We start from the raw sequence: 21,126 nt of genomic DNA, 5'->3' as shown, positions 1-21,126 counted from the left end.
AGACTCCTCAATCATTCATGGCGAAAATATCTCCCAATTGGCGATTCATCAAAGGAATGAAATTTAATTGTCGGGAGCTGCAAGCAATTTACAAATTTATGAGTGGTAATTGTCCAAGGAACTATTTCAATACCAGATTAAATCCCATTATTTAATTCGACAATTTTCGAACACATGCATATTACTTAATATTAATGTATTAAATCCTTGCTAAACTAACATCCGCTTTTCTTTTGTAGCAAACATAAAAACACTACCATTTATGGATTATGGTTTCGCGCTTTTATTAAACGATTAATGGTTATTTGTTTGCCTGATTATAGCCATTAAATCATATTTATGCGGCATTTGCGTGATATGAAAACAAAACACTTTCCCGCTATGAATAAAAACCTGTACAAGTGGAGTGTTTTTTTTCCTTTTTGCAAGCATAAATCTTGTTTTACTAATTAAAATTCAAAGGCGAGCCAAGTTGGGTGGGCCTATCCCACCCACTTTTGAATATACGAAATGGGTATTGATGTGCTGGAAAAAATGATTTTGGGTCCGCGTTCAGAGTGCGTTGGCCATTAAACAGGGCCACAAGCTAAAGGCCATAAAAAACGCAATATGCTGCTGTTTTATTTGATTCACTTTTATTATTGCCCTGCCCAAATGCCCAAAGATAGAGGACGCTGGACCAAAGAAGTCTAATGATTTGGCGGTCCAATTTGAAGCGTAAAAATGGCTCTGTGTCCGACATTTATGTGCTAGATTTTATGGCAATTTTGTTTCGGCTAAAACAATCAGAGGACCAACCAACATGCACATAAACATCTATGTGCTGAATCCGAATCCCCGAGCAGACGCATAATCTAATAATATTTTATGTGGCTAGCATAAAAAGCACGACACTTGGCAGTCCGTTGAACTCCACAGATGTCCTTTTTTTTCTTTGTACCCCAATGTCAAAGGGCGGCAGGATGACTAACAAAGACTGAGAGATCCGAAATCCAAGCCAATTTATTGAAGTTTTTCACTCTGGCCAAGCGACCATTACGCGCAGAAAGCAGTCAAATGTCCAGCTAACCAGCTATCCAGATAGCCAGATATCTAGATATTCAGTTTAGCCAACATTTTGGATTTCATGATGATGCCTGGAGAGAACATGGCGCAATTAGCATTCAGATTGCGCATACGCCGTGTAAGCTGCACTATTTATTTGCGCGCTTCATTTGCATTTTCATTAGTTTATACGTATTACTATTAACGCGCTCCGGGCATTAAAGCCAAATGAGCTGCAAATAATGGCAATATGGGGGCAATATTCAAGTTTTACGAGCAAAAAGGGACGAACTATGCTTGCAGCAAGCGGAAATCATTCATTCATGAAATATCACTCCCCATTTCCCATTTTCCACTTCAGCATTTCACTTGACAAGTGCGCGGCAGTGGATAAAATGATAGCTTGGCAAATCAGTTGATTATGGCCATCTAAATATAAACTCGGCAAGACAAAAGCTTTAGAGAAGATTTGTGAAATGAATAAATAAAAACGCTAAATGGCCAGAGAATAAAAATAAACGCCGAGCGAATTGGGAACGCAGAAAAGCCAAGCACATACATATATATATCAAATACGATTCCCCCCTCTAATTTATAAGATATATATGTATATTTATATGGTGTGCATACATATATGTCCCTCTGCCTGTCTGTCTGTTTGTTTGTTTGTTTGTGACTGACACATACCTTTGCCTCTGCATGCGTAGGCGTTTGATTGTGTGTGTGTGCCCGTGTGACGTCACAACTGTGACAGAGATACCGCAGGGAAATTATGCCATTGATTAGCCAGCGGTTCGTGATTACGTCCATACTAACGGCAACGATGACGACGCCGATGATAATGATAATGATAATGATGCTGGTGTTTGTGATGAAGATGATGATGATGATGCCAGAGTAATGACGTGTCAAACGGCTGGCGACACACCCATACACACACACACACTCACACACTTGCAAAGGGGCTGACATATGGCCGAGAACTAAATTGGCTAATGGCCTTTCGCGCCCATTCCATTGGCCAGTTTAGAAAGTGGTACATTTTCCGGACATGCGAGGCACTAAGACCCGTGGGAAAAATTCCATTTCACTACGCACAAATTTTGGAAATTTAAATGTTATGCCTAACATGGAATATAAAACTATATTTCATAACTTCAAAACATTCGAAATGCAAACACAAATACAATAATTCATGATGATATATGGCCTCATTTGAAAAATGGCTAATGAAACATATGGAATCGCATTTAAATTCAAATTGAACTTTAAAATGGCATTATGATGCCACAAATGATTGTTTTAAAAGCTTTATCTACGCACGTTAAATAAAAGTCATAATTGGCGTACTAAAGTTGAAAGAACTTCATATCATCATAATCTTTTTTATGTTTATTTAACATTAAATCGGTTTGTGCTTTATTATTTGGCTTTCTCTTCTATTTCGGTGGGCTGCTGCGAGTGTTCCTTCTGCTGTTTTGGACAGGCATCACAGGACCTATTCGCATTCGCCCACTTGAAAAGTCTGAAAATATCCAGGATACACGTGTGTGTGGCAGAGGGGAGGGGTGTGAGTACGGGGCGGTGGGTGAGATAACATTTTAAAGCAATTTAGTTTTCATCGCACACATTCAGCTGAAAGTATTGATTGCCAATGCCACAAACAAGTACGCAGGACCCACGTATTTGCGTGGCAATGTGTGCGTTTTGTCGATAGTTTGGCACTTACAATGCGAACTGGCAATGCAAATGCCATAAATTATGCAATCTCCCCTCGCCACGCGATTGCCCCGCATTATGATGGAAATTACAATTTGTCACCATTTGTTATGTATTGCTTACTTTCAGGCAAAATGAATATTGGCATCGCAGCACCGAAATGGGATAAATTGTCGCCGCGCGAGTTTTTGCAGCTGCAGGAGTTGGCCTCATGTAAGTGGAAAGCAGTTAATCAAAACGCACTAATCAAAAACACACATCTACACTGCAAGTCATGGCAATCAGACAGCCTTTTTTTTGCCATTTACCACTTTTGACAGTTGGGCCCATTAAAATTTAGCCGTTTCCCTTTAATTTGCACACTGTAATTTGTGAACAACAAGCTTTCATTCATTATCCCATTATCAATTTGTTAGATAATGATAGAACGTAAATAATGCAGTTAACTAAGAGAGCACATCCAATCTATCCGTATCGATTAAGATGGTTCATATAACCTGCAGATTGCAGATTAACAGATAGTAGATACACCTCACAATTGCAGATACATTTACTTTTTCGCTTGGCTGGGACTTTTGCAACTCCAGCAAATTTCCTCGACAGTCAGCGCTTAAGAAGGGGCAACTTAAAGCGAGCGATACCGAGCAGCATCCTTTCCACACACATCTGCTCCACATCGCCTTCAGTTATGTCTGACACTGTTTGCATTCTTTGCTGCAGCAGCAAAGCTGTTTGACATGGCAAAGTAGTTTACCTTTGGGTGAGCACTTCGCTTCACTTCATCTCGCCGGCTGCCCGGCGGAGGGAATTACTGGGAACGGCAAATGGGAATGTTGAGCTTATAGATTATGGGATGTTACACGGAGCACACACACACACAGTGCGTCAGGATGCTGAACTTGGAGCACTTTCCAGCTCCACTTGGATGAAGGAAGAGGGCCGCGTTTCAGCCGGAACAGCTGGCAGCGCAATGATCCCCTTGAAATCAGAGGAGCTCAGACAGACAAAAATATTACTTTGTAATAATGCCACACACTTGAAAAGGTAGCTCTGCAATAGGAACCCCTTTGTTATCTTAATAATATATCCACAGTATATCCTGAGCCATTTCCTAATAAATAGAGTACTTAATAACAATCGAGAACTAAACTAAATCTCAGTTTCAAGTTCGTTTTCATATTCCATAATTGAATTAAGCAGAATCGAAGAGCACCAGCTCTTTTGTAGCAATTTGCGAGGTGTGGAAACCATTAATCCCGTTTGGGAGTAGCTTCGCCTGCAATTCGAGACTGTGGCCATTCGGGAGTCCTGTGTGTGTGTATCCTGTGGCGCACAGGATATATGTATGTGGGTGCGGCTGAAGGTGCTTATTAGAGTGCGGTTAAATGTTTTTAGTCTGCGGTGCAGCTCCGTACGAAGCCATCAGAAGTGTCAGTGCCAGATGGTGGTGGGCAGGCACAGAAACGGATACTAAAACTGGAACTGGGACTGCATTCAAGTGCAGACAACACAACTCTCATTAGTTTAATAAAGCTGTGGACGCAACATTTTGGCCGGAAGACTCCCCGTGGAGTTAATTCTGAGCTTATACACTTGGAGCATGTCAGCCAGTAGTCCGTCCAAGTCGTTCGGCACGAACCACTCGCCTTCCATTAGTTAATTATCCCACTGCGCTGCAGTTCAGCCACCTGAGTCACCTGGCGAGACACACGCACACACACACACCTGTCCACCCGGGCTGGCCCACTTAAGACGTCGATTTAGTTCACCTGGCGCCAGTCGAGCGATTGACGTGTGTCCCGTGTCCCGCACGCAGTCGGTAGCCCGGCTAAACTGAACTTTGCATAATCCCTGGCTTACACCACTCACCTGTGTCCTCTAACTCCTGTCGCTCATCTAACTCCTCTTGCTCCTTGCAGATTCCACCCGAAAGCTGCAGGATGTGCTGCGGGAGTTCAGCTCGCCGAGTGCCGCCAGCACGCCCAAGTGCATTCCGGATGGGGTAAGTGTTGCCAGAATGTCCTGCTCCGCTCCTGCAATTAATTGAAAGCAGACGAGGGTGGAGGGATGAGGAGTGGAGGGCAGACCCTGCTCAAAGCACAAGTCAAGGGCTTCGTTGCTTCTTACGCTCTAATCCTCCAGCCAGGCGACTGGGGAAGACCGATGAAAGCGATTCAGCAAGCTTAAGGAAACTCACATGTGTGCACTGAGAAAAAAGTATAATAGATTTATAAGATACAAATTAATATGTTCTGAATGAAGTCAAGTAACTTTCTATTCCTATTGATTCTTTAGCATATGCTTTTCTTCAGGGGGATTCTTACGCCTAGTTAGTTGCTCGAAAACGTTTCGATTTTCCGAATGCTTTCCTGGAGTAAAATAGATTTTCCACTAGTATGTTTGGACTGGCAAGGAGCAGGAGCACTCTGAATAGAATTTGGGGCAGGGGAAAGGGCATCCAGGTGGGGCGAAAGATTGAAGGTAAATCTTCTTATACGTACAATAAATCACAGACTTTTCAAGTTTACGCCTGAATGCCAAATTGAAATTGAATCCCAACAGAGACAGAGCAGACACCGAGCTGCCCGGCCAGCACCCTTGTTCCCGAATGAATATCCTGACAAGTTTATACATACTAAATTAATTTGAAACTGCCTGCATCGCCATCAATTCGGTTAGAGCAGCAGCCAGTGGAGCAGGAGCCACTGGAGCTGCATAAATTGTAACTCTCTCTCCATCTCATTGGGGACAAGCGGATCCAGCTACCCGGATCACCAAGGGGTTACCAGGAAGCCAAGGAGTCCAGGAGCGGAGGACGTGCAGTTTGCACAGTAATATACATTTTTAATTTGGGAATTTGGAATCGTTCGAGCCAGTAGCATATATGCAAACGAAACCATTCTCGATTCCCCTTTGTTTTCCGGTCTATCATTTGTTTTGCCAGCGTAACGAAATGGAAAAAGTATAATTAAGTTTCCGTCACTCTGGCTCACCTCCTGCTCCCGCTGCTCCTACTCCTGCCCCTTCCTCCTGGCTCCTCCTCCTGGCTCCTCCTGGCTCCTCCTTCCACATCGCACTGGACTCGTGCGCGAGTGAATGATTTCATCGGAATTCACTTTGATATCGAACACTCTGGCGGGGATGTTCGTGTACTCCTGGCGCACTCGCTGCTTTCATTGCCCGCATTTTCCGAACAAAAGTAATGCCCGTAAATATTTCAGTTAGCGAAATGAATTGAGATGCCACGAGTTGTGCCACGAGCTGCCTGGCAACAATTTCCTATTCCCAATAAGCAGCTTACACACTTTAACTTTGCTCCGCCTTTAACTTTCACCCAAGGATCGGCTTGTAGTCCACTAGCTTTAATTAGGTTCATTAGGCGCCGCTTCTCCTCAGGTGGCAATGAAAAATGATATGATTCCGGCAATTGGTCACTGGGTGTGAAAAAACTTAAAAGCAGCAGGACGAGAAATTGAAACAGAGCCCAGATGGTCGTAAATTATGCCCCGAACACTGCGATGCATAATGAATGCAGAGCGCAGATTATGTTCGTCGTGGAGGAGTGATACGAGTGCCAAATGGCCCGTATGTGCGATGCTAGCCTGTGTGCGTGTGGTGTGTGTGTGATTAGAGGGGCTTAATGAATATCGCGCATACGCACCGAACGCCCGAAATGTGCTTGAATATTTATTCATTAAGCCACGCGCTCACGCATAGCGTCACATAACGCATCCATGGGAATACTTCTACCAGCCCAGATTGAAGCCAGAATTACAGCAGAGGTCGTTGAAATAGTACCAATCATTATGACATTTTTATGAAAATAAAAAAAAATTTAAGATTGAAAAGTTACAAGTTTCGTACAAACAAATAAGCACAGATAATACTATTCCACTCCAATATATTAATACAATTAAATATACCTTTAATTGAATAGTTTTCTTTTTAAATCATTTAATTAAATGAATTGTCATATATAATATACTAAATAGTTAATTTTAAACAGTAAATATTAGGAAAACTGTCTTATCATTGCGCCCTTCAATGTTTATAACAAAAAGTTGGAACAGGATCCCTACCACGAAGTGTGGAGAAGAGGAGCGCAGGATGGGAGGAATCTTCGCACGCGTATCTCCTTGCTCCTTGTTGGCTAAATAAATTTTGCTAACGCAATTCGCGCCATTATTAAAGTGCCGCTGTGTGTGTGTGTGTGTGACTCGGTTGTAATTTATGTGTGTGGCTGCGAAAGTGCGCGTATCTGCGTATCTGTGTATCTGTGCCCGGGTTTACAATATGCCGATGTTTCTCCACTTAGGCGTGTCGCAGCCATTTGCTTTCACTGGCTTTAAGCAGTTGGCTCTTGGCACATGGATGCTGGTGTAGTGCCTAGTGCCTAGTATCTACGACGACACGAGCATAAACTTCCATTTGCCTGTATTCGGTTTCATTATGGCAAAGGATCCAGCAGCTAGCAAGTGGTTGGATACACGGAGAGAAAACAGTACCTATAACATCCTATGTTTTAATCAACTTTTGGTTTACAAGTTGAAGAATGATATAACAATCCATAAGATGGTTTCTAATTCAAGATAGTTGCTCTATATAAAGAATAACTTTCATCTAGTAATACATTTGTTCCGCCCACATAATCTAATCTTATCTGATATAAAGTTTCTTAAGAAAGTTCCAACTTTACAGAAATATGCATATTACTTTGTATGTTTTTTGTATCAACTAAATTTGTTTAGCACTTTGTTCTTCGTGTGAGAGCCCAAACCTCTTGATGCTCTGGCAGCTCTGGCTCGTTTGCTTTGTTTTATGTTTCGAAATTCAAAACGATGCAAAAGAGCAGCCCAAGGAGCAGCAGCTCGTGAGGAGTCTGATAATAAAGGCAGATATAAATTCGGTAGAATAGATACACATGCCGAGGTCCTGGCAGCCCAGCTCCCGCTGATTATTTCGTTACTTGCGCAATTAATCGCACCCATTCCCCGCGTGCTGTTATCCTTGATTAGCTGTCGTCCTCGAACGGAGGCTGCAACTGGAGCCTCAAACTGGGACTGTAAAATCCGCAAAAGCTGCGTGTGGAGCCCCACGACTACGTCTATCAGTGTCAGCGGTTGCCGGCGTCTATCAATGTCGCATTGTTGATTCACGAATCGCGCCGCAGCTGTCAATGTGTTGACATTACACGTGGTGTTGACATGTAATTTGCCCCGATTCCCATTCAGCCAGGTTCCATTCCATTCCGCATCCATAAAACGGGGCCAGTACTCGGTTACTCGCCAGCTCGGTGCGAACCCCTTGCCAAATGGCAAATAAAGAGGCGCCAGATCCTTGAGGGACATTCCCCGGCACGTACGAGCCGAATGGCATGGAACCTTTTTCACAGACAGACAGACGGACGGAGCTCGGATTTATGTGGGCATATTGTGCACTGGACAAATGTAAATAAAATGGCCCGCCCACAGGGGAATTATGTATTCCATACGCGTAATGCGGCAATTTTAAAGCATAAATCCCAGCCTCACTGATATCTGACCTTCAATTAGGCCGCAAACTCAACAGCTTCCTTGTACATCAGCAGCATCATTTAGTCGCTAGATAAATGTACTTTCGCTTCACTTGGCACGCAGAAAATCATCTCCGAATATGTCACAATATGGCGAGTACTTATTAATCATACGCTCCGTTGTCAGCGTTAATAAAGTCGATGACGGCGTCCGCTCCTCTGTCTTACTTCCCCACTTACCACACCCAGCGACAAGATGAGTTGGCGGCAACTGCAAAATGTTTTTCGCCATAATAACGTCAACATATTATGTTGCATAAGTGGCTCTTCCCCCCCTCGCAGCGCCCCTCCCAGCCACAGCCACGCCCTGCCGCAACAAACTCGATACCACTGGCGAAACTTTCCCGGGAAAAAAGGCAGTGGATTGGAGGAGGCATGCAACGACGAGTGTTTTGCACACATTTTAACTTGTCACTCGTGAATGGCCTGTGGTAGATTTATTACACACTCTTGCAGCAAGAGAAATGAGTAATAGATTGGTTTTCCCCTCCAAACGCTTTAAGAGCTCTCAATATTATCTAATAAGGGCTTAAACTGCGCGGCTTCTTCATCGCACTACTAGTTGGATCTACTAGGATCCACTTAGTTAAGTTATATTCAATAAGTTGAGAAACAGTGCACACATGCTTGTATAGCTTGGGATAAGTTAGAATGAGTTATTAAGAACTTTTCAAGAGTTTATATCGTAGTTTCCCTTCTAATATTTCGCTTGATTTAAACTGACAAAACAAAAGGCGCCCATAAATCGTTGGCTGGACTCGCTGTATTTATATGTTCCAACTCTTTTCACAGGACATTGATTTCGACGGGTTCCGGCGCTTCCTGGACGCCTTCCTCGACTGCGAGGCGCCGCTGGACCTGGCCAAACATTTGTTTGTGTCCTTCCTCAAGCCGAATGTCACCCAGGCCCAGCTGCATGGCCGGGCACTTAATCAAATGGCCGCCATCAGCAGCACGGCCGCCTGTGCGCCGGTCACGTCGCACACGAAGGGTAAGAGATCGTCCTTGCCACCCACACCACCCATACTACCCATAACCATACCCATTCCACCCACTCTCGTGTGCATGTGAATTATCGCTGAACATTTCTTTTTGGCCCACCCCACGCCCACATCGCGCCCCACTCACATCCCGACCGCCTGTAATTAGGCTCCATACCAAACATCAATAGCATTGCCGAGCTGATGCCGCAGTGCAGCGGAGGCGGAGGCGGCATCGGTGGCACGGGGGGCGTGGCCGGGGCAGAGGGACACGCACAAGCCCGCAGCAGCTTTGTGGACAAAATCCATGGCATCACGGATAAATTACACCACTCGCTGGGCGGACATCTATCCCACGATCCCAGCAAGACGGGTGAGTAACAGGGGGAAATTGCCAGGGAGCTGCGATTCAGGATGAGTTTACAGAACAGTGTCCTTTGAATGTATGTGTACGGATTTGATCATTAAAGTGGATTTTGCTTTCATTAAACAACTCTCTGGAACACTCATTTCTCTTTAAAGATATGCAAACAAGGAAGTTGAGTAATCTTCCCAAAATAACTTGTTTCTAATGAACCAAAAATGTTGATAAAAAGACCACAAAAATGTTGTAAAAATATATGAATGTTATTAAACAAATAATTCCTTTGTAGCTGTCGTGTTCCGCCAATCAAGGCTTAATAGTATGACAAACAGATTTACATTTTGCAATAAAACATAGTCATTTTAAATCGATTAAAATTAAAATACAATTCCAATGCTGTCGATAATCAAATATAAAGCTTTCATTTCCGTTTTTAAAGAATTGTGCTTGCACATTTATTGGTTAAAGCCTACAGTTATGGTTCTTAAATTTATTTTGCTGCCCCTGGGAACCTACGTGATATGTGCGTCTAATTCATCCGACTGTCCACTCAACAGGCAGTGTCCATCCGATGCTCACGGTGACGCCGAGTCCCTTGGCCAGCGGACCCAGCATGTTCCAGGCGAGCAATCCGGCCCGTCGCTCCGTGGACTCCAGTCCCTCGCACTCGGCCACCAACCACTCGCAGATGTCCCGCAACTCCTCGAAGAAGAGCAGCAACTCGGTTAATTGCAAAATTGATGGTGAGCATTAATTAGACATCTACGCCGCACAGACCGCCCATCCGAATTACGATGTGCATGCGACTTCCAATTAAGACGCTTATTGTGCAATCATCATGTGATGCGGAATTGGAATTGGAACTGGGATTGGGATTGGTACTGTGACTGTGACTGGGATTGGGATGGAGGTGCACATCCAGCTGATTGGGCAGCCAACATACGGAGCCGGCGAACAATTCAAATGCAAAAATTAACCGTCTGTGTGCTCCATTTGCTCGGGAAAAACCAACTTTTTTGATTGCTTTCCGAATGGAAAGCAGCATTTGTTACAATAGTTTTGCATAAAAGTGTTTAAATGGGCGGATTTTAAATGCAAAAATGGCTTTTCATACATTTGCAGGCTTTTTTAAGTGTATAAAATGTATGTAAAATTTAAAATTGCCTGCTTTCTAGATGTTTCGAATTGATAGAGTAAATGTTAATGGCACAGGATAGCTGGCTAAGCTGAAAATCCCCGCTTATTTGCCGTTTACTTAGTTAACTTGCTCGCGAACTTGCTAATTAGTGGAGCGAGTGGAAAAAAGCAAATATCAACGCGCAAGGAAAACAAGGCAGACATTCGCTAATTCATGAGTTCATAAATTATGCGAATTGCAGTCGCTGGCAAAGACGAAAAGACTTGGCACCGGAAGTCGGGCGCCCCTCTTCCGTTTCCCCTGCGAAAACAACGAAAGGACGGCGCAAAAAACAAAAGCCAAGGGTCGGTCTCTTGTCTCAGAGATCGTGTCGTAAATCAACGCCCAATTAGAAACATTTCTGCATTTCACGAAGTCGCAACTCGTAAAATGCGAGGCCTGCGTTAAATTAACATTTATTGCTTACACACACACACAGACACGCGCCTCCAGGACACTCACACACTGACGCAGCGCGGCGCACTTGCGGCCTGAAAGTATGCAGCACAATTTTTCGCTTCGCCCGCTTCCCTTTTCGCCTTCATTCATTTCGCTTCGTTTGAAATGTGCACGAGAATGATTAATGAACGTAAATTTCGCTTTTTTCCTCGCTTTTTTGCGCCTTTGTCGCTGGCCAGCAGTTTCACGCATTTTGCCAGCAATTGGACGGCATTGTCCTGGAAGTTTAGAGTGGGAGTACACAGGCAGAAAAGAGGGGCGAGTTCCTTACCGCATATCCTTTTTACGTAACTCAAGCACGCATAACTATGTGTATGTGACTTCAAAAGTGTTTCCTACTTAAACTTATTGAATTTAATGCATTAACATAAGGAATAAATGCACAATAAATAAAATTTTTCGCTCTGCAGTAATTTGCGGAAAAGGCCCAGCCAGGAGTTTCCCATTAGCATTATATATTAGGTACAACCAGGACGAGGCTTTTGCTCCTGCGAGTGTGCCTGTGTGTGTATGTGTGTGTTTGAGCGCCTTAAGCGCTAATTGGATTAGTTTTGCTTTGCTTTTTGTATTCCGACTGGCTGTGTGTGCGCGTGAATTAAATTTATTAGTCGGAATGTAGGCTGGCAAATAAGTTGACATTGATCCTGCACGCACACACACACACTCAGCCTGTTTGCACAACTTCCTGCACTCGTCGCGGATCCGACAGCCTCATTTAGTTGTTAAGAAGTCGGGCAAATATTGGCATTGTTTGCGCGCACATACTATACATACATATATTATAATTTATGGCCAACAAACGATCCGACAGTGGGCAAACATAATTAGCTAGAGTACAATCATCTCCATGTCTTTTTCGGGCCTTTGTCTGTCCGCCTCAGATGGAAACTCTGCATTAACATATAAATTAGCACATCAACAGCACACACACACATAAATGGCCTGTCAAAGTGCTAAGGATGGAAATCATTCATACTTCCACGCAAACAAAGCGCCTTTCTTCTTTCGCCTTTGAAAACTGCCATACAAATTGGCGCGCCACTCAGGATGCTTTGATTTCAATGCATTATGTAATTGCGCAGGAATCGACTGCCAGCCAGGCAGCTAGGCAAAAAAAAAGGTGAATAAATTTGTAATTACGGAAAAAAGAAAGTCCGTGGTATCTGGAGCATGGGTTGGGAAAAGTTTTGGGCATTAGAAAACGAATAGAAAACTCGAGTTCATTAAGAGCCATAACAAAAAGGTTTTGGCCCGGTCAAATGTCGGCAATTAACATTAAGCATAATGGCTCCTGGCTGCCAGCTGTCGATGGCATTAAGGATAATGAGGGCCGGCGGCCACTCTGTCACTCAATAAATGCACTGCCACTGCACTGGCAGTCCTCCAATCCTCCAATCCGCCACTCCGCCCACCCACTCATCATCGACCCTTTCATTTGCAGCTGACATTAAGCTCCTCGCGCGAAAACTCTCCCACTTCGATCCGCTGACACTCAAGGTCCCGCTGAAGGATGTCGTCTGCTATTTATCACTGCTCGAGGCAGGACGACCGGAGGACAAGCTGGAGTGTAAGTTGCCAGCGGCCACCTTTGCTCCTTTGCGTGCCGCTTAACCTTATCCTTAAACCGGTTATTTATTCATTGCGTTGCAGTCATGTTCCGGCTGTACGACACGGATAGCAACGGAGTCCTGGACACGGCCGAAATGGACGCCATTGTCAACCAGATGATGGCCGTGGCCGAATACCTTGGCTGGGATGTCAGCGAACTGCGTCCGGTGAGTGCCGGCCAAAGTCCGACTTACATTAAAAACTCATTACTGCAATCGATGCACGGAAAATCCACTTAGCTCACTCACTGCACACGGAACATATCATCTGGTCATACCACTGGTCAGTCGCCCGGCGTCCGGTTGTTGGTCACTACTACCGTAACCCGTTCGACTACTCATTGACCCAATCCAAACCAAACCAATCCAATAAAACTTTTTCAATTACTTACCAACATTTTCAGCAGGCAACACACAAAGCGCCAAACAAAACACGGCGGAAAGAACACTTGAAATTAATTTTGCCTTTATTGTTTGAGCCTTCCACTCCGGCGATAGTCCCAGCTTAGCTACACTGCGTGAAATTTCTAGCTGCTCATTTCCATAAATAAATATACAGAAAGACTCATTGAGGTTAATGACTTGCCACAATATGCGGTTCAATCGAATGTAATAATTTTGTTGCTCAAACTGTTGGCAGTGCTTTCAGATACAAATGAATTGCTGAAATACCTAATTATTCAGAAAACCATTTCCTCGTCCTTTCTCACTGATCTCGAGTACTATCAGAGGGCACAATGAACCCAATTAAAGTGGCTCCTTTTCGTTTTGTGTGCGCCGTGTTTCCATTTCAACCGCAAATTTGTGGAGCTGCCGCAGCGACCACATCGCATAGGCAAGTTAATAGTTTCAGAAGCGGCAAAAAGAACAGCCTTAAACCCGCCTGCCCCCAGAAACCTCGCCACGTTGACAGTTGGAGCAAAGAAAAAAAATGTACACAGCAATGAAAGGAATATAAAAAGAAGAAAGAACTGCGACCGCAAATAAAGTCAAAGCGCCACAAAACTCAATTAACAAAATACCCCTGGCTATGGCGGAATGATTCCAGCCGCATTTCCCGCCGTTCCCGTCCGTTGTCCTTTCGCAGGACTTCCTTTTCCGCTGCTCGAGATGCGAGGGGCCCGTGTTCCAGTTGCGTTGCCATCACGACGACTTTATGACTGCCGCATACTTTAAATTCTAGGCAGAGCCAGAAAATATTTTAATCAAAATATTTTTAGCCAAGTTGCGCCAAGAAGCCAAGTTCGGGTCAGTCCTTTGGCCCATTATCCTTTCGCCCTCCACTAGCGCGCCACACAAACACACAAATAATCAAAGCACTTAATGAGTTGCATAATTCTGGCATTCGTTTCCGGGCGAATATGAAATTCCCGGGGAAAAACAAAAAGGATTCGGAAGTTGAATAAATTTGGGAGTGAATCTTGCCCCTTCCCACCGCTGAATAATTTATAGAACTGAGCAACTCGTACCTCATCGATTTGTTTGGATTTGGAATAATGTGTTCAATAAAAGCCAGAAAGAAGGGAATCATTTAAAGTCTTCAAAGAAGCAAGTTCTTCATCTAGTCATCATATTTATTTAGCTTGAGATACTTTAAAACCTTAGGAGAATCGAGGTAGTAGTAAAAAGTAAGTTGGTAGAGAAGGCCAGGGAAAAATATTTGTACATTTCTGCAGGAAATGCATTTGCCCAACGAAGCCAGCGTAATAAGTTTACATTCCCCCAACCGAGAGAAGTGCATTCCAAACAGGAAGTTACCTTTCCGCTAAGTTTCATTCCATCTAAGAATCACCCATTTTTCGGTTTCACTCCACTCCACTCACTGCAATCCGCAATCGCTTCTCGTACTTACAGATACTGCAAGAGATGATGGTTGAAATCGACTACGATGCCGATGGCACCGTGTCCTTGGACGAGTGGCAACGAGGCGGGATGACTACGATTCCACTGCTGGTGCTCCTGGGTGGGTAATTTTCCACTTAGCACGGCGAGAAAATATCACAATCCTGTCTGCAAGTCAAATCGGAAATATCTTTAGTAAGCAACTCAACTTACAAAAAGTAATGTCATATATTTCCCACATTTAAGTTAGTAATCATCACTATTATTCAGTGATACCTGTGATAGAGACGCCTCCAGATTATGATGATGATATTATGGTGATATTTTCTCTCTGTGTGCCTGAGTCCCCCCTTTCCCCTGCTAAGTGCCCCTTTGCCGGCTGAATGCCTTGATCTGTGACTGGTTGGCTGCTGCCGTAATAATCAAGTCATTTGCCCAGGTGCCGCAGGGGGGAGCGGAGCGGAGGAGGGCAGGGGAGCTGCTGCAGGCGCCCCTTGATACGCTTATGCAAAGTGACAACTCTCTCTCTCTTCCGTCTCCTCCCTTGCCACATGCCACATGCCACCTGCTACCCAACCACCTGCACCCTCTACACCCCAATCTCTGCATCTCCATCTCTCAATCTTCGCCAGGTGTCGACAGCACCACGCTCAAGGAGGATGGCATCCACGTGTGGCGCCTGAAGCACTTCAGCAAGCCGGCGTACTGCAATCTCTGCCTCAACATGTTGGTGGGTCTCGGCAAGAAGGGCCTCTGCTGTGTGCGTGAGTATCTGTGTGGGTGGCACACTCTGGGGACAGGAAATTGTCTATCCGAATGGCCGAAGCAACTTTAAGGCCATTCGACTATCCACAAAATCCCCAAGAGGTTGCATTTATCCCAATAATATTTAACGAATGTATATCAGGAAATGTTATTTTTAACATAATAACAATGTTGTTTTGGTACTTGTTTTTTAAATGTGTTAATCTTTACATAAATTTGTATAAAAAGCAAATACTAAAATTCGTCAACACAAAAATGAGTCATTTTATTGTTTTCAAGCTTAAACAATCACACGGATTAAACGTTTGTTTGGTATACATCATACATATATTATTACTTATGGGTGACTGTTATTATTACTTTTAATATGTAATTTTTGGTGTTAAATATTGAAAAAGAACTTTAAATAAGGTTGTATTACTGCTGGATTATAGGAAGTAAAACTATTCAATAATTATTGCATTTTATGTAAGCTGTTTTTTTTTATTTTTTTGACATCAACTCAATTTAGTTAGCACACACACTCTTTTAATCGTGGATTTACATTTGATGTGAAATTATTGATAAGTTTAATTATTAAATTAAGCAAATTATGTAAATTGATCACTTTCACTTACAGTTTGCAAGTACACCGTCCACGAGCGGTGCGTGCAACATGCCCCCGGGTCCTGCATCACCACCTACGTCAAGTCGAAGAAACCAAAGTGCGGCGGAGACCTACTGCATCACTGGGTGGAGGGCAACTGCTATGGACGGTGCTCCAAGTGCCGCAAAAGGATAAAGGCCTACCACGGAATCACAGGACTTACCTGCCGCTGGTGTCACATGATGGTAAGTGAATTTTTAAACTAAATTCGGAAAATATAGTTATTGTGGTAACTATAAACTGAATTTAAATAGTATATTAGAAATTTCAATTTGGTCTTATTTAAGTATAAATACATAAGTAGATTACAATTGAAATTCGAGTTACATCAGCTGGCAGATTCGGTTCATGCTGAATTGACAGAGTTTCGAATGCCGCATAACCAATCCCCGTAACAAGACCAAATCAGATCAGTTCTGGCCGAGATTGCCGGCATTGTTTCGAAACAAAAATTCCAATTATCCGGAAAAACAAGGCAGCCTTTGGCCCAGCACTCGCAATGTAGTTTCGTTGGAGCTGTGACTCGCAGCCGGCAGGAGCACCAACACTTCCACCAGCGAAATCCACCCAATTCCCGCACCCGGCAGGGACTCGGATGCGTCCCGATCCGCACACATGAGATGGGAACTTCGTTATGGCTGGCAAATTGTCACGTTCCGAACAAATTGCGCTACTGCTGCCGCCGTTGCATGCCACCAACTTTTGTGTCCTGTGTCTTTGACAAGTGCAGTGGAGATAATGCCGAATTCCTTTCCGCCAGAGGGTCGTCGGCGGGAGCGAAGGTCGGGAAACTTGGTCCTTCGAGCCGGATGCTGCTGCATCGGCAAATACTTTGTAAGCCAAACGTAGCCGACGCTTTTGACAGTCAATAACTTCGCATTTTGAGTGGATGCGTCTGTGGGGGGGGCATCTAGTCTTTGCCACATAAAAGGCGAATGTGGTTGCCATGCCCTCCCCCCGCCGCAAAATTCCTCACCACAGATATACTATACCTAGAGCCGTTTAAAGTAAACACAATAGTGTTCAGGTTTTTCACCTAAGATTCACTTTTATGGGAATTTAAATATAACAATTTTAGGCTTTAATCACTTTTGCTAGAAAATTGGTAAATAGTTGAAGTTAATAGTATAATTACTGCAAGGTTCGGCTTGTTGAAGCTAGCTTTCCTTTTTGTTTAATAAAAGTAGACTGCTCACGTTTTCATAAGTTTCGTTTAATTAGAAACAAAAAACTTTTGAGCCTGGTCATCAGTGTATGACCAACTCCAAATCAATTTCAAAGGCCGCAGCTGTGAAAAAGTAATGCGAAAAAAGGAAGCCGCGTGGCCATTAGCCAAAAGAAGCATCCAGACTTCGCTCCAGCCAAATTGGTATTTAAATGAAAATCCGCGCCAAAATCTCATTTAGGCCAAAATTAACCATTTTTTCTGCTCCACGGGTCGGGTAGTCGGCGGCGCTAACAAACTTTTAATCGGATTCATTAAGGCGAATTGAACGCTTGAGAGTCGACGACTCCCTCTCCTTGTCCACCACTTCTGCCATAAGTGGCCTTTGGCCGGCAATGAAGTGGAAATTGAATTTAATAGCCTAGATTTTCTACGAGACCGCGCTATCTGGCTACGTACTCCGCCTAATTTGATTCGTTCTCCCATCTCATCCCGTCGATAGCTCCACAACCGCTGCGCCTCGTCGGTGAAGAAGGAGTGCACCTTGGGCGAATACTCCGAGCTGATTGTCCCGCCCACGGCCATCTGCCCGGCGGTGCTCGACCGCCAGCGATCCGTGAACCAGGCTCACAAGGTAAGATTGCATCATATACTATTCTACTATATCCTTAAAGCTGCTTTCCCACTTTAATCATTCGCAAATATTCAAAATTCAAATTAAATGTGAATCTTTAGATTATATATTATAGGTTCAGTATCAAATATGATAAAATGAGTTTCAATTGCACTTTCTAAGATTATTATTTTTAACATACCTTTAATGTAATATTTACTTAAGGTGTTTAAAGTAAAATGCAAAATTCTGTCGGAATAATATTAATTCGTTTGTGCAAAAAGATATAGAAGGTTATCGACCTAGAAGATTGTGAAAGAAAATTATTTCAAAATAACGTAGTGCCAACGTTTTTGGGCAATTTTTTAGTTTTTATGATTTAATTTTAATTTTAATTGTTTATGATCTATATACTATATATATATATATATAAAGTCTTACTTAATAGCAAAATTAATTTGACGAAGCATGAATTTGTTAATTTCACACTGCTTCTTAACTAACAAACTAGAAAACAACATAAACAAAAGCTTTTGCATTTTTTGAAACATTTTCCCCTCCCGCTTAATTTTGTTAACAAATTTTAACATCACCCTGCTGCTAAGTGAAACATCCCAAAATTGGCTAACTAATCCCTTTCAAAATTGACCTTCCGCCTTCAAAATTGTAAAAAAAAAATATATATCGGCAAACATAACAATTGGAACTGCTGCTTTGCGCCCAACACCCAATCGTAACCCATGACATTGGCCAAATTCGTAACCAGAAATCCCAAATGCATCACCACCAGGCCACGCACTTCCAAATCACGCCGCCGGACGAGCTGAGCTGCCCGCTGCTGGTGTTCGTCAATCCGAAGAGCGGCGGTCGCCAGGGGGATCGCATCCTGCGGAAGTTCCAGTACATGCTCAATCCGCGCCAGGTGTACGACCTGTCCAAGGGCGGGCCCAAGGAGGGTGTGTGTGTGAGTGATGGCCGTTCAAGCACGGTGATTGATTTCCGCTCTCGTTGCCAGGACTCACGCTCTTCAAGGACCTGCCCCGCTTCAGGGTCATTTGCTGCGGCGGCGACGGCACCGTCGGCTGGGTTCTGGAAGCCATGGGTAAGTGTTGCAGCTGGACTTTAAGATACATTTGGGTTCTTCAAAGCCAACTAAGAATCCTGCTTTTATGATACAATCTTTAGAATTCCTTAAAAATACGAATGCATTTACATAATAATAATTTAAGCGATGTGTCCCTGATTTTCCTGCAGACTCCATAGAGTTGGCCAGCCAGCCGGCCATCGGAGTAATTCCCCTGGGCACGGGCAACGACCTGGCCCGCTGTCTCCGCTGGGGCGGCGGATACGAGGGCGAGAACATCCCCAAGCTGATGGACAAGTTCCGCAGAGCCTCCACCGTGATGCTGGACCGCTGGAGCATCGAGGTGACCAACACTCCGCACAGCGATGAACTGCGACCCAAGGTGAGTGAAAACACAAGCTCAACTAAATATTCGTGAAATCATAATCATAATAATAGGAAATTTAGCACAGTAATAAGATATCCTTTAAAAAGCAATACGGTAAATTCAAATAAAGTTAATCCTTTATTACCTTCTATAAGTAATATATCCATATGCATATACATTTTAGTACATGCCCGAAAGGTTTTCCAAGATAAGACCCACTCCCAAGTTTCAGTTTGTAGCTAATGGAGTGACATTTTTAGATGGAAAACCCATTAAAGTGTAACATTTTGGGCCTCGTTGTTTTATTTATTGCTTTATTTAGCCTAGACACTGGGTATTTTCCCTTACGAATCGAATCGAATTGGCCATAACCCGGCCAAAGAAGGCGTTTGTGGGCGTGAGCTGGCCCTACCAGCTGGAAAATCCAATTATTGGCCACAAAGCGCTTACCACGCACACCATTCCCATCCTTGTCCTGAACAGCATCCCATCCTTGCCCTGCCTCTTGGGAGGAAAACGATTACACAAACTAATTTTGCTGGCTGGAAGGCGTGATGCTGACGCTGCCAACCAGCAATTCGAAAAACTCCAACCTCCAACAATTGGCAATTGGCTGTTGGCAGTTGGCAATTGCTAAGCCAAGTTTTACCTTCTTTTTCCGCCGCAGGTGACGCTGCACTCGAACATGCAGAAGGTGATTGAGCTGTCGCAAAGTGTTGTGGTCGACAAATCGCTGATGGAACGCTTCGAGGAAATCCAGCGGCAGAGCAAGCAGGTGGCCACGTCCATGGGCACGGCGGCCTCCAGCACATCGATTATGATGGCCAGCAAGACGGAAACGGAAATGGCAACGATGGCCACGATGGAGTTCGGCAGCAGCACGACCACCACCAACAGGACGACCACGACCAAGAGCATTTCGATGTCCACGTTCGAGACGCAGTGCCTGCAACAGACCCTGCGGACAGCGATGAGCAGCAGCAGCAGCAACACGAGCAGCGGCAGTCCGTGCAACGGCAACCAGGATGCGGATACGGAAGTAGATTCCCATGCCGCCGCCGCTGCCGAGGTCCGGGAGCAGTCCTTGCCCAGGAGGTCGGGTGAAACGGAAAAGCAATCACTTGAGACGTTGCTGCTGCAGCACAAACAGCAGATGCAGCAACAGCAGCAGCAGCAGCAACAGCAAGGAGCCACATCACTGGCTGTCGAGGAAGCTGCAACAGCAACGCCAGTCGGGAGTAATCAAAGCGATAATAGTAGCCAGCGCAATAAGCAGAACAACATCCTTAAACAGCAAATTACATTGTCATTGGACTTGTCCGACCATGAGGACGAGCCCAAGGACGACGTGCTAGGCGATGGCGCTGGCGATGGCACCAAGAGCAACGGCAACAGCATTCCGGCAACACCAGCCACACCAATCACACCCACCACTCCGAATGCCGCATCAAGTGTGCTGCCGCAGCAGCATCTCCAGTTCGAGCAGCAACAGAAGCCCATCAAAGTGCAATCCGACAAAGACTGCACGGTGCCCTACAACATAATCAACAATTATTTCTCCGTCGGCGTGGTGAGTACTCCGCACTGCATCCACTGAAAGAAATCAATCCAATTCCAATATTGACAACTTGAATTTATTACACACTGCTGATATGACAAGGAAGTTTTGAAATTGGAACTTAGAACTTCTTCTTCTAATCACAGTGGCATTTGTTTAACTAT

The 21,126-nt window shown here is 44.2% G+C and overlaps 1 protein-coding gene across 4 annotated transcripts in view; it reads left to right on the top strand.

Moving 5' to 3' along the window:
• The window catches only part of LOC6733441 (diacylglycerol kinase 1), a 41,408-nt gene that overhangs the window by 11,926 nt on the left and 8,356 nt on the right, over positions 1-21,126 (top strand). Inside the window, exons 3-17 of one of the 4 annotated variants that reach the window (XM_039291302.2) lie at positions 2,893-2,976; positions 4,683-4,765; positions 9,128-9,326; positions 9,485-9,688; positions 10,237-10,422; positions 12,757-12,882; positions 12,966-13,090; positions 14,777-14,885; positions 15,397-15,528; positions 16,149-16,360; positions 17,843-17,974; positions 18,720-18,909; positions 18,969-19,055; positions 19,208-19,419; positions 20,072-20,974. In XM_039291302.2, the coding sequence (XP_039147236.1) occupies positions 2,898-2,976; positions 4,683-4,765; positions 9,128-9,326; positions 9,485-9,688; positions 10,237-10,422; positions 12,757-12,882; positions 12,966-13,090; positions 14,777-14,885; positions 15,397-15,528; positions 16,149-16,360; positions 17,843-17,974; positions 18,720-18,909; positions 18,969-19,055; positions 19,208-19,419; positions 20,072-20,974 (2,979 nt within the window). In that variant the 5' untranslated portion in view covers positions 2,893-2,897. Of the gene's footprint in view, positions 1-2,892; positions 2,977-4,682; positions 4,766-9,127; positions 9,327-9,484; positions 9,689-10,236; positions 10,423-12,756; positions 12,883-12,965; positions 13,091-14,776; positions 14,886-15,396; positions 15,529-16,148; positions 16,361-16,650; positions 17,010-17,842; positions 17,975-18,719; positions 18,910-18,968; positions 19,056-19,207; positions 19,420-20,071; positions 20,975-21,126 lie in introns of those variants that run through there. The other 3 variants (XM_039291303.2, XM_039291304.2, XM_039291305.2) reach the window with 3 other exon arrangements.

Source organism: Drosophila simulans, chromosome 2R, assembly GCF_016746395.2.
Source record: "Drosophila simulans strain w501 chromosome 2R, Prin_Dsim_3.1, whole genome shotgun sequence".
Lineage (NCBI taxonomy): Eukaryota > Metazoa > Arthropoda > Insecta > Diptera > Drosophilidae > Drosophila > Drosophila simulans.
Note: the sequence above shows the minus strand (reverse complement) of the source record. Positions and strands in the feature narration are given on the sequence as shown.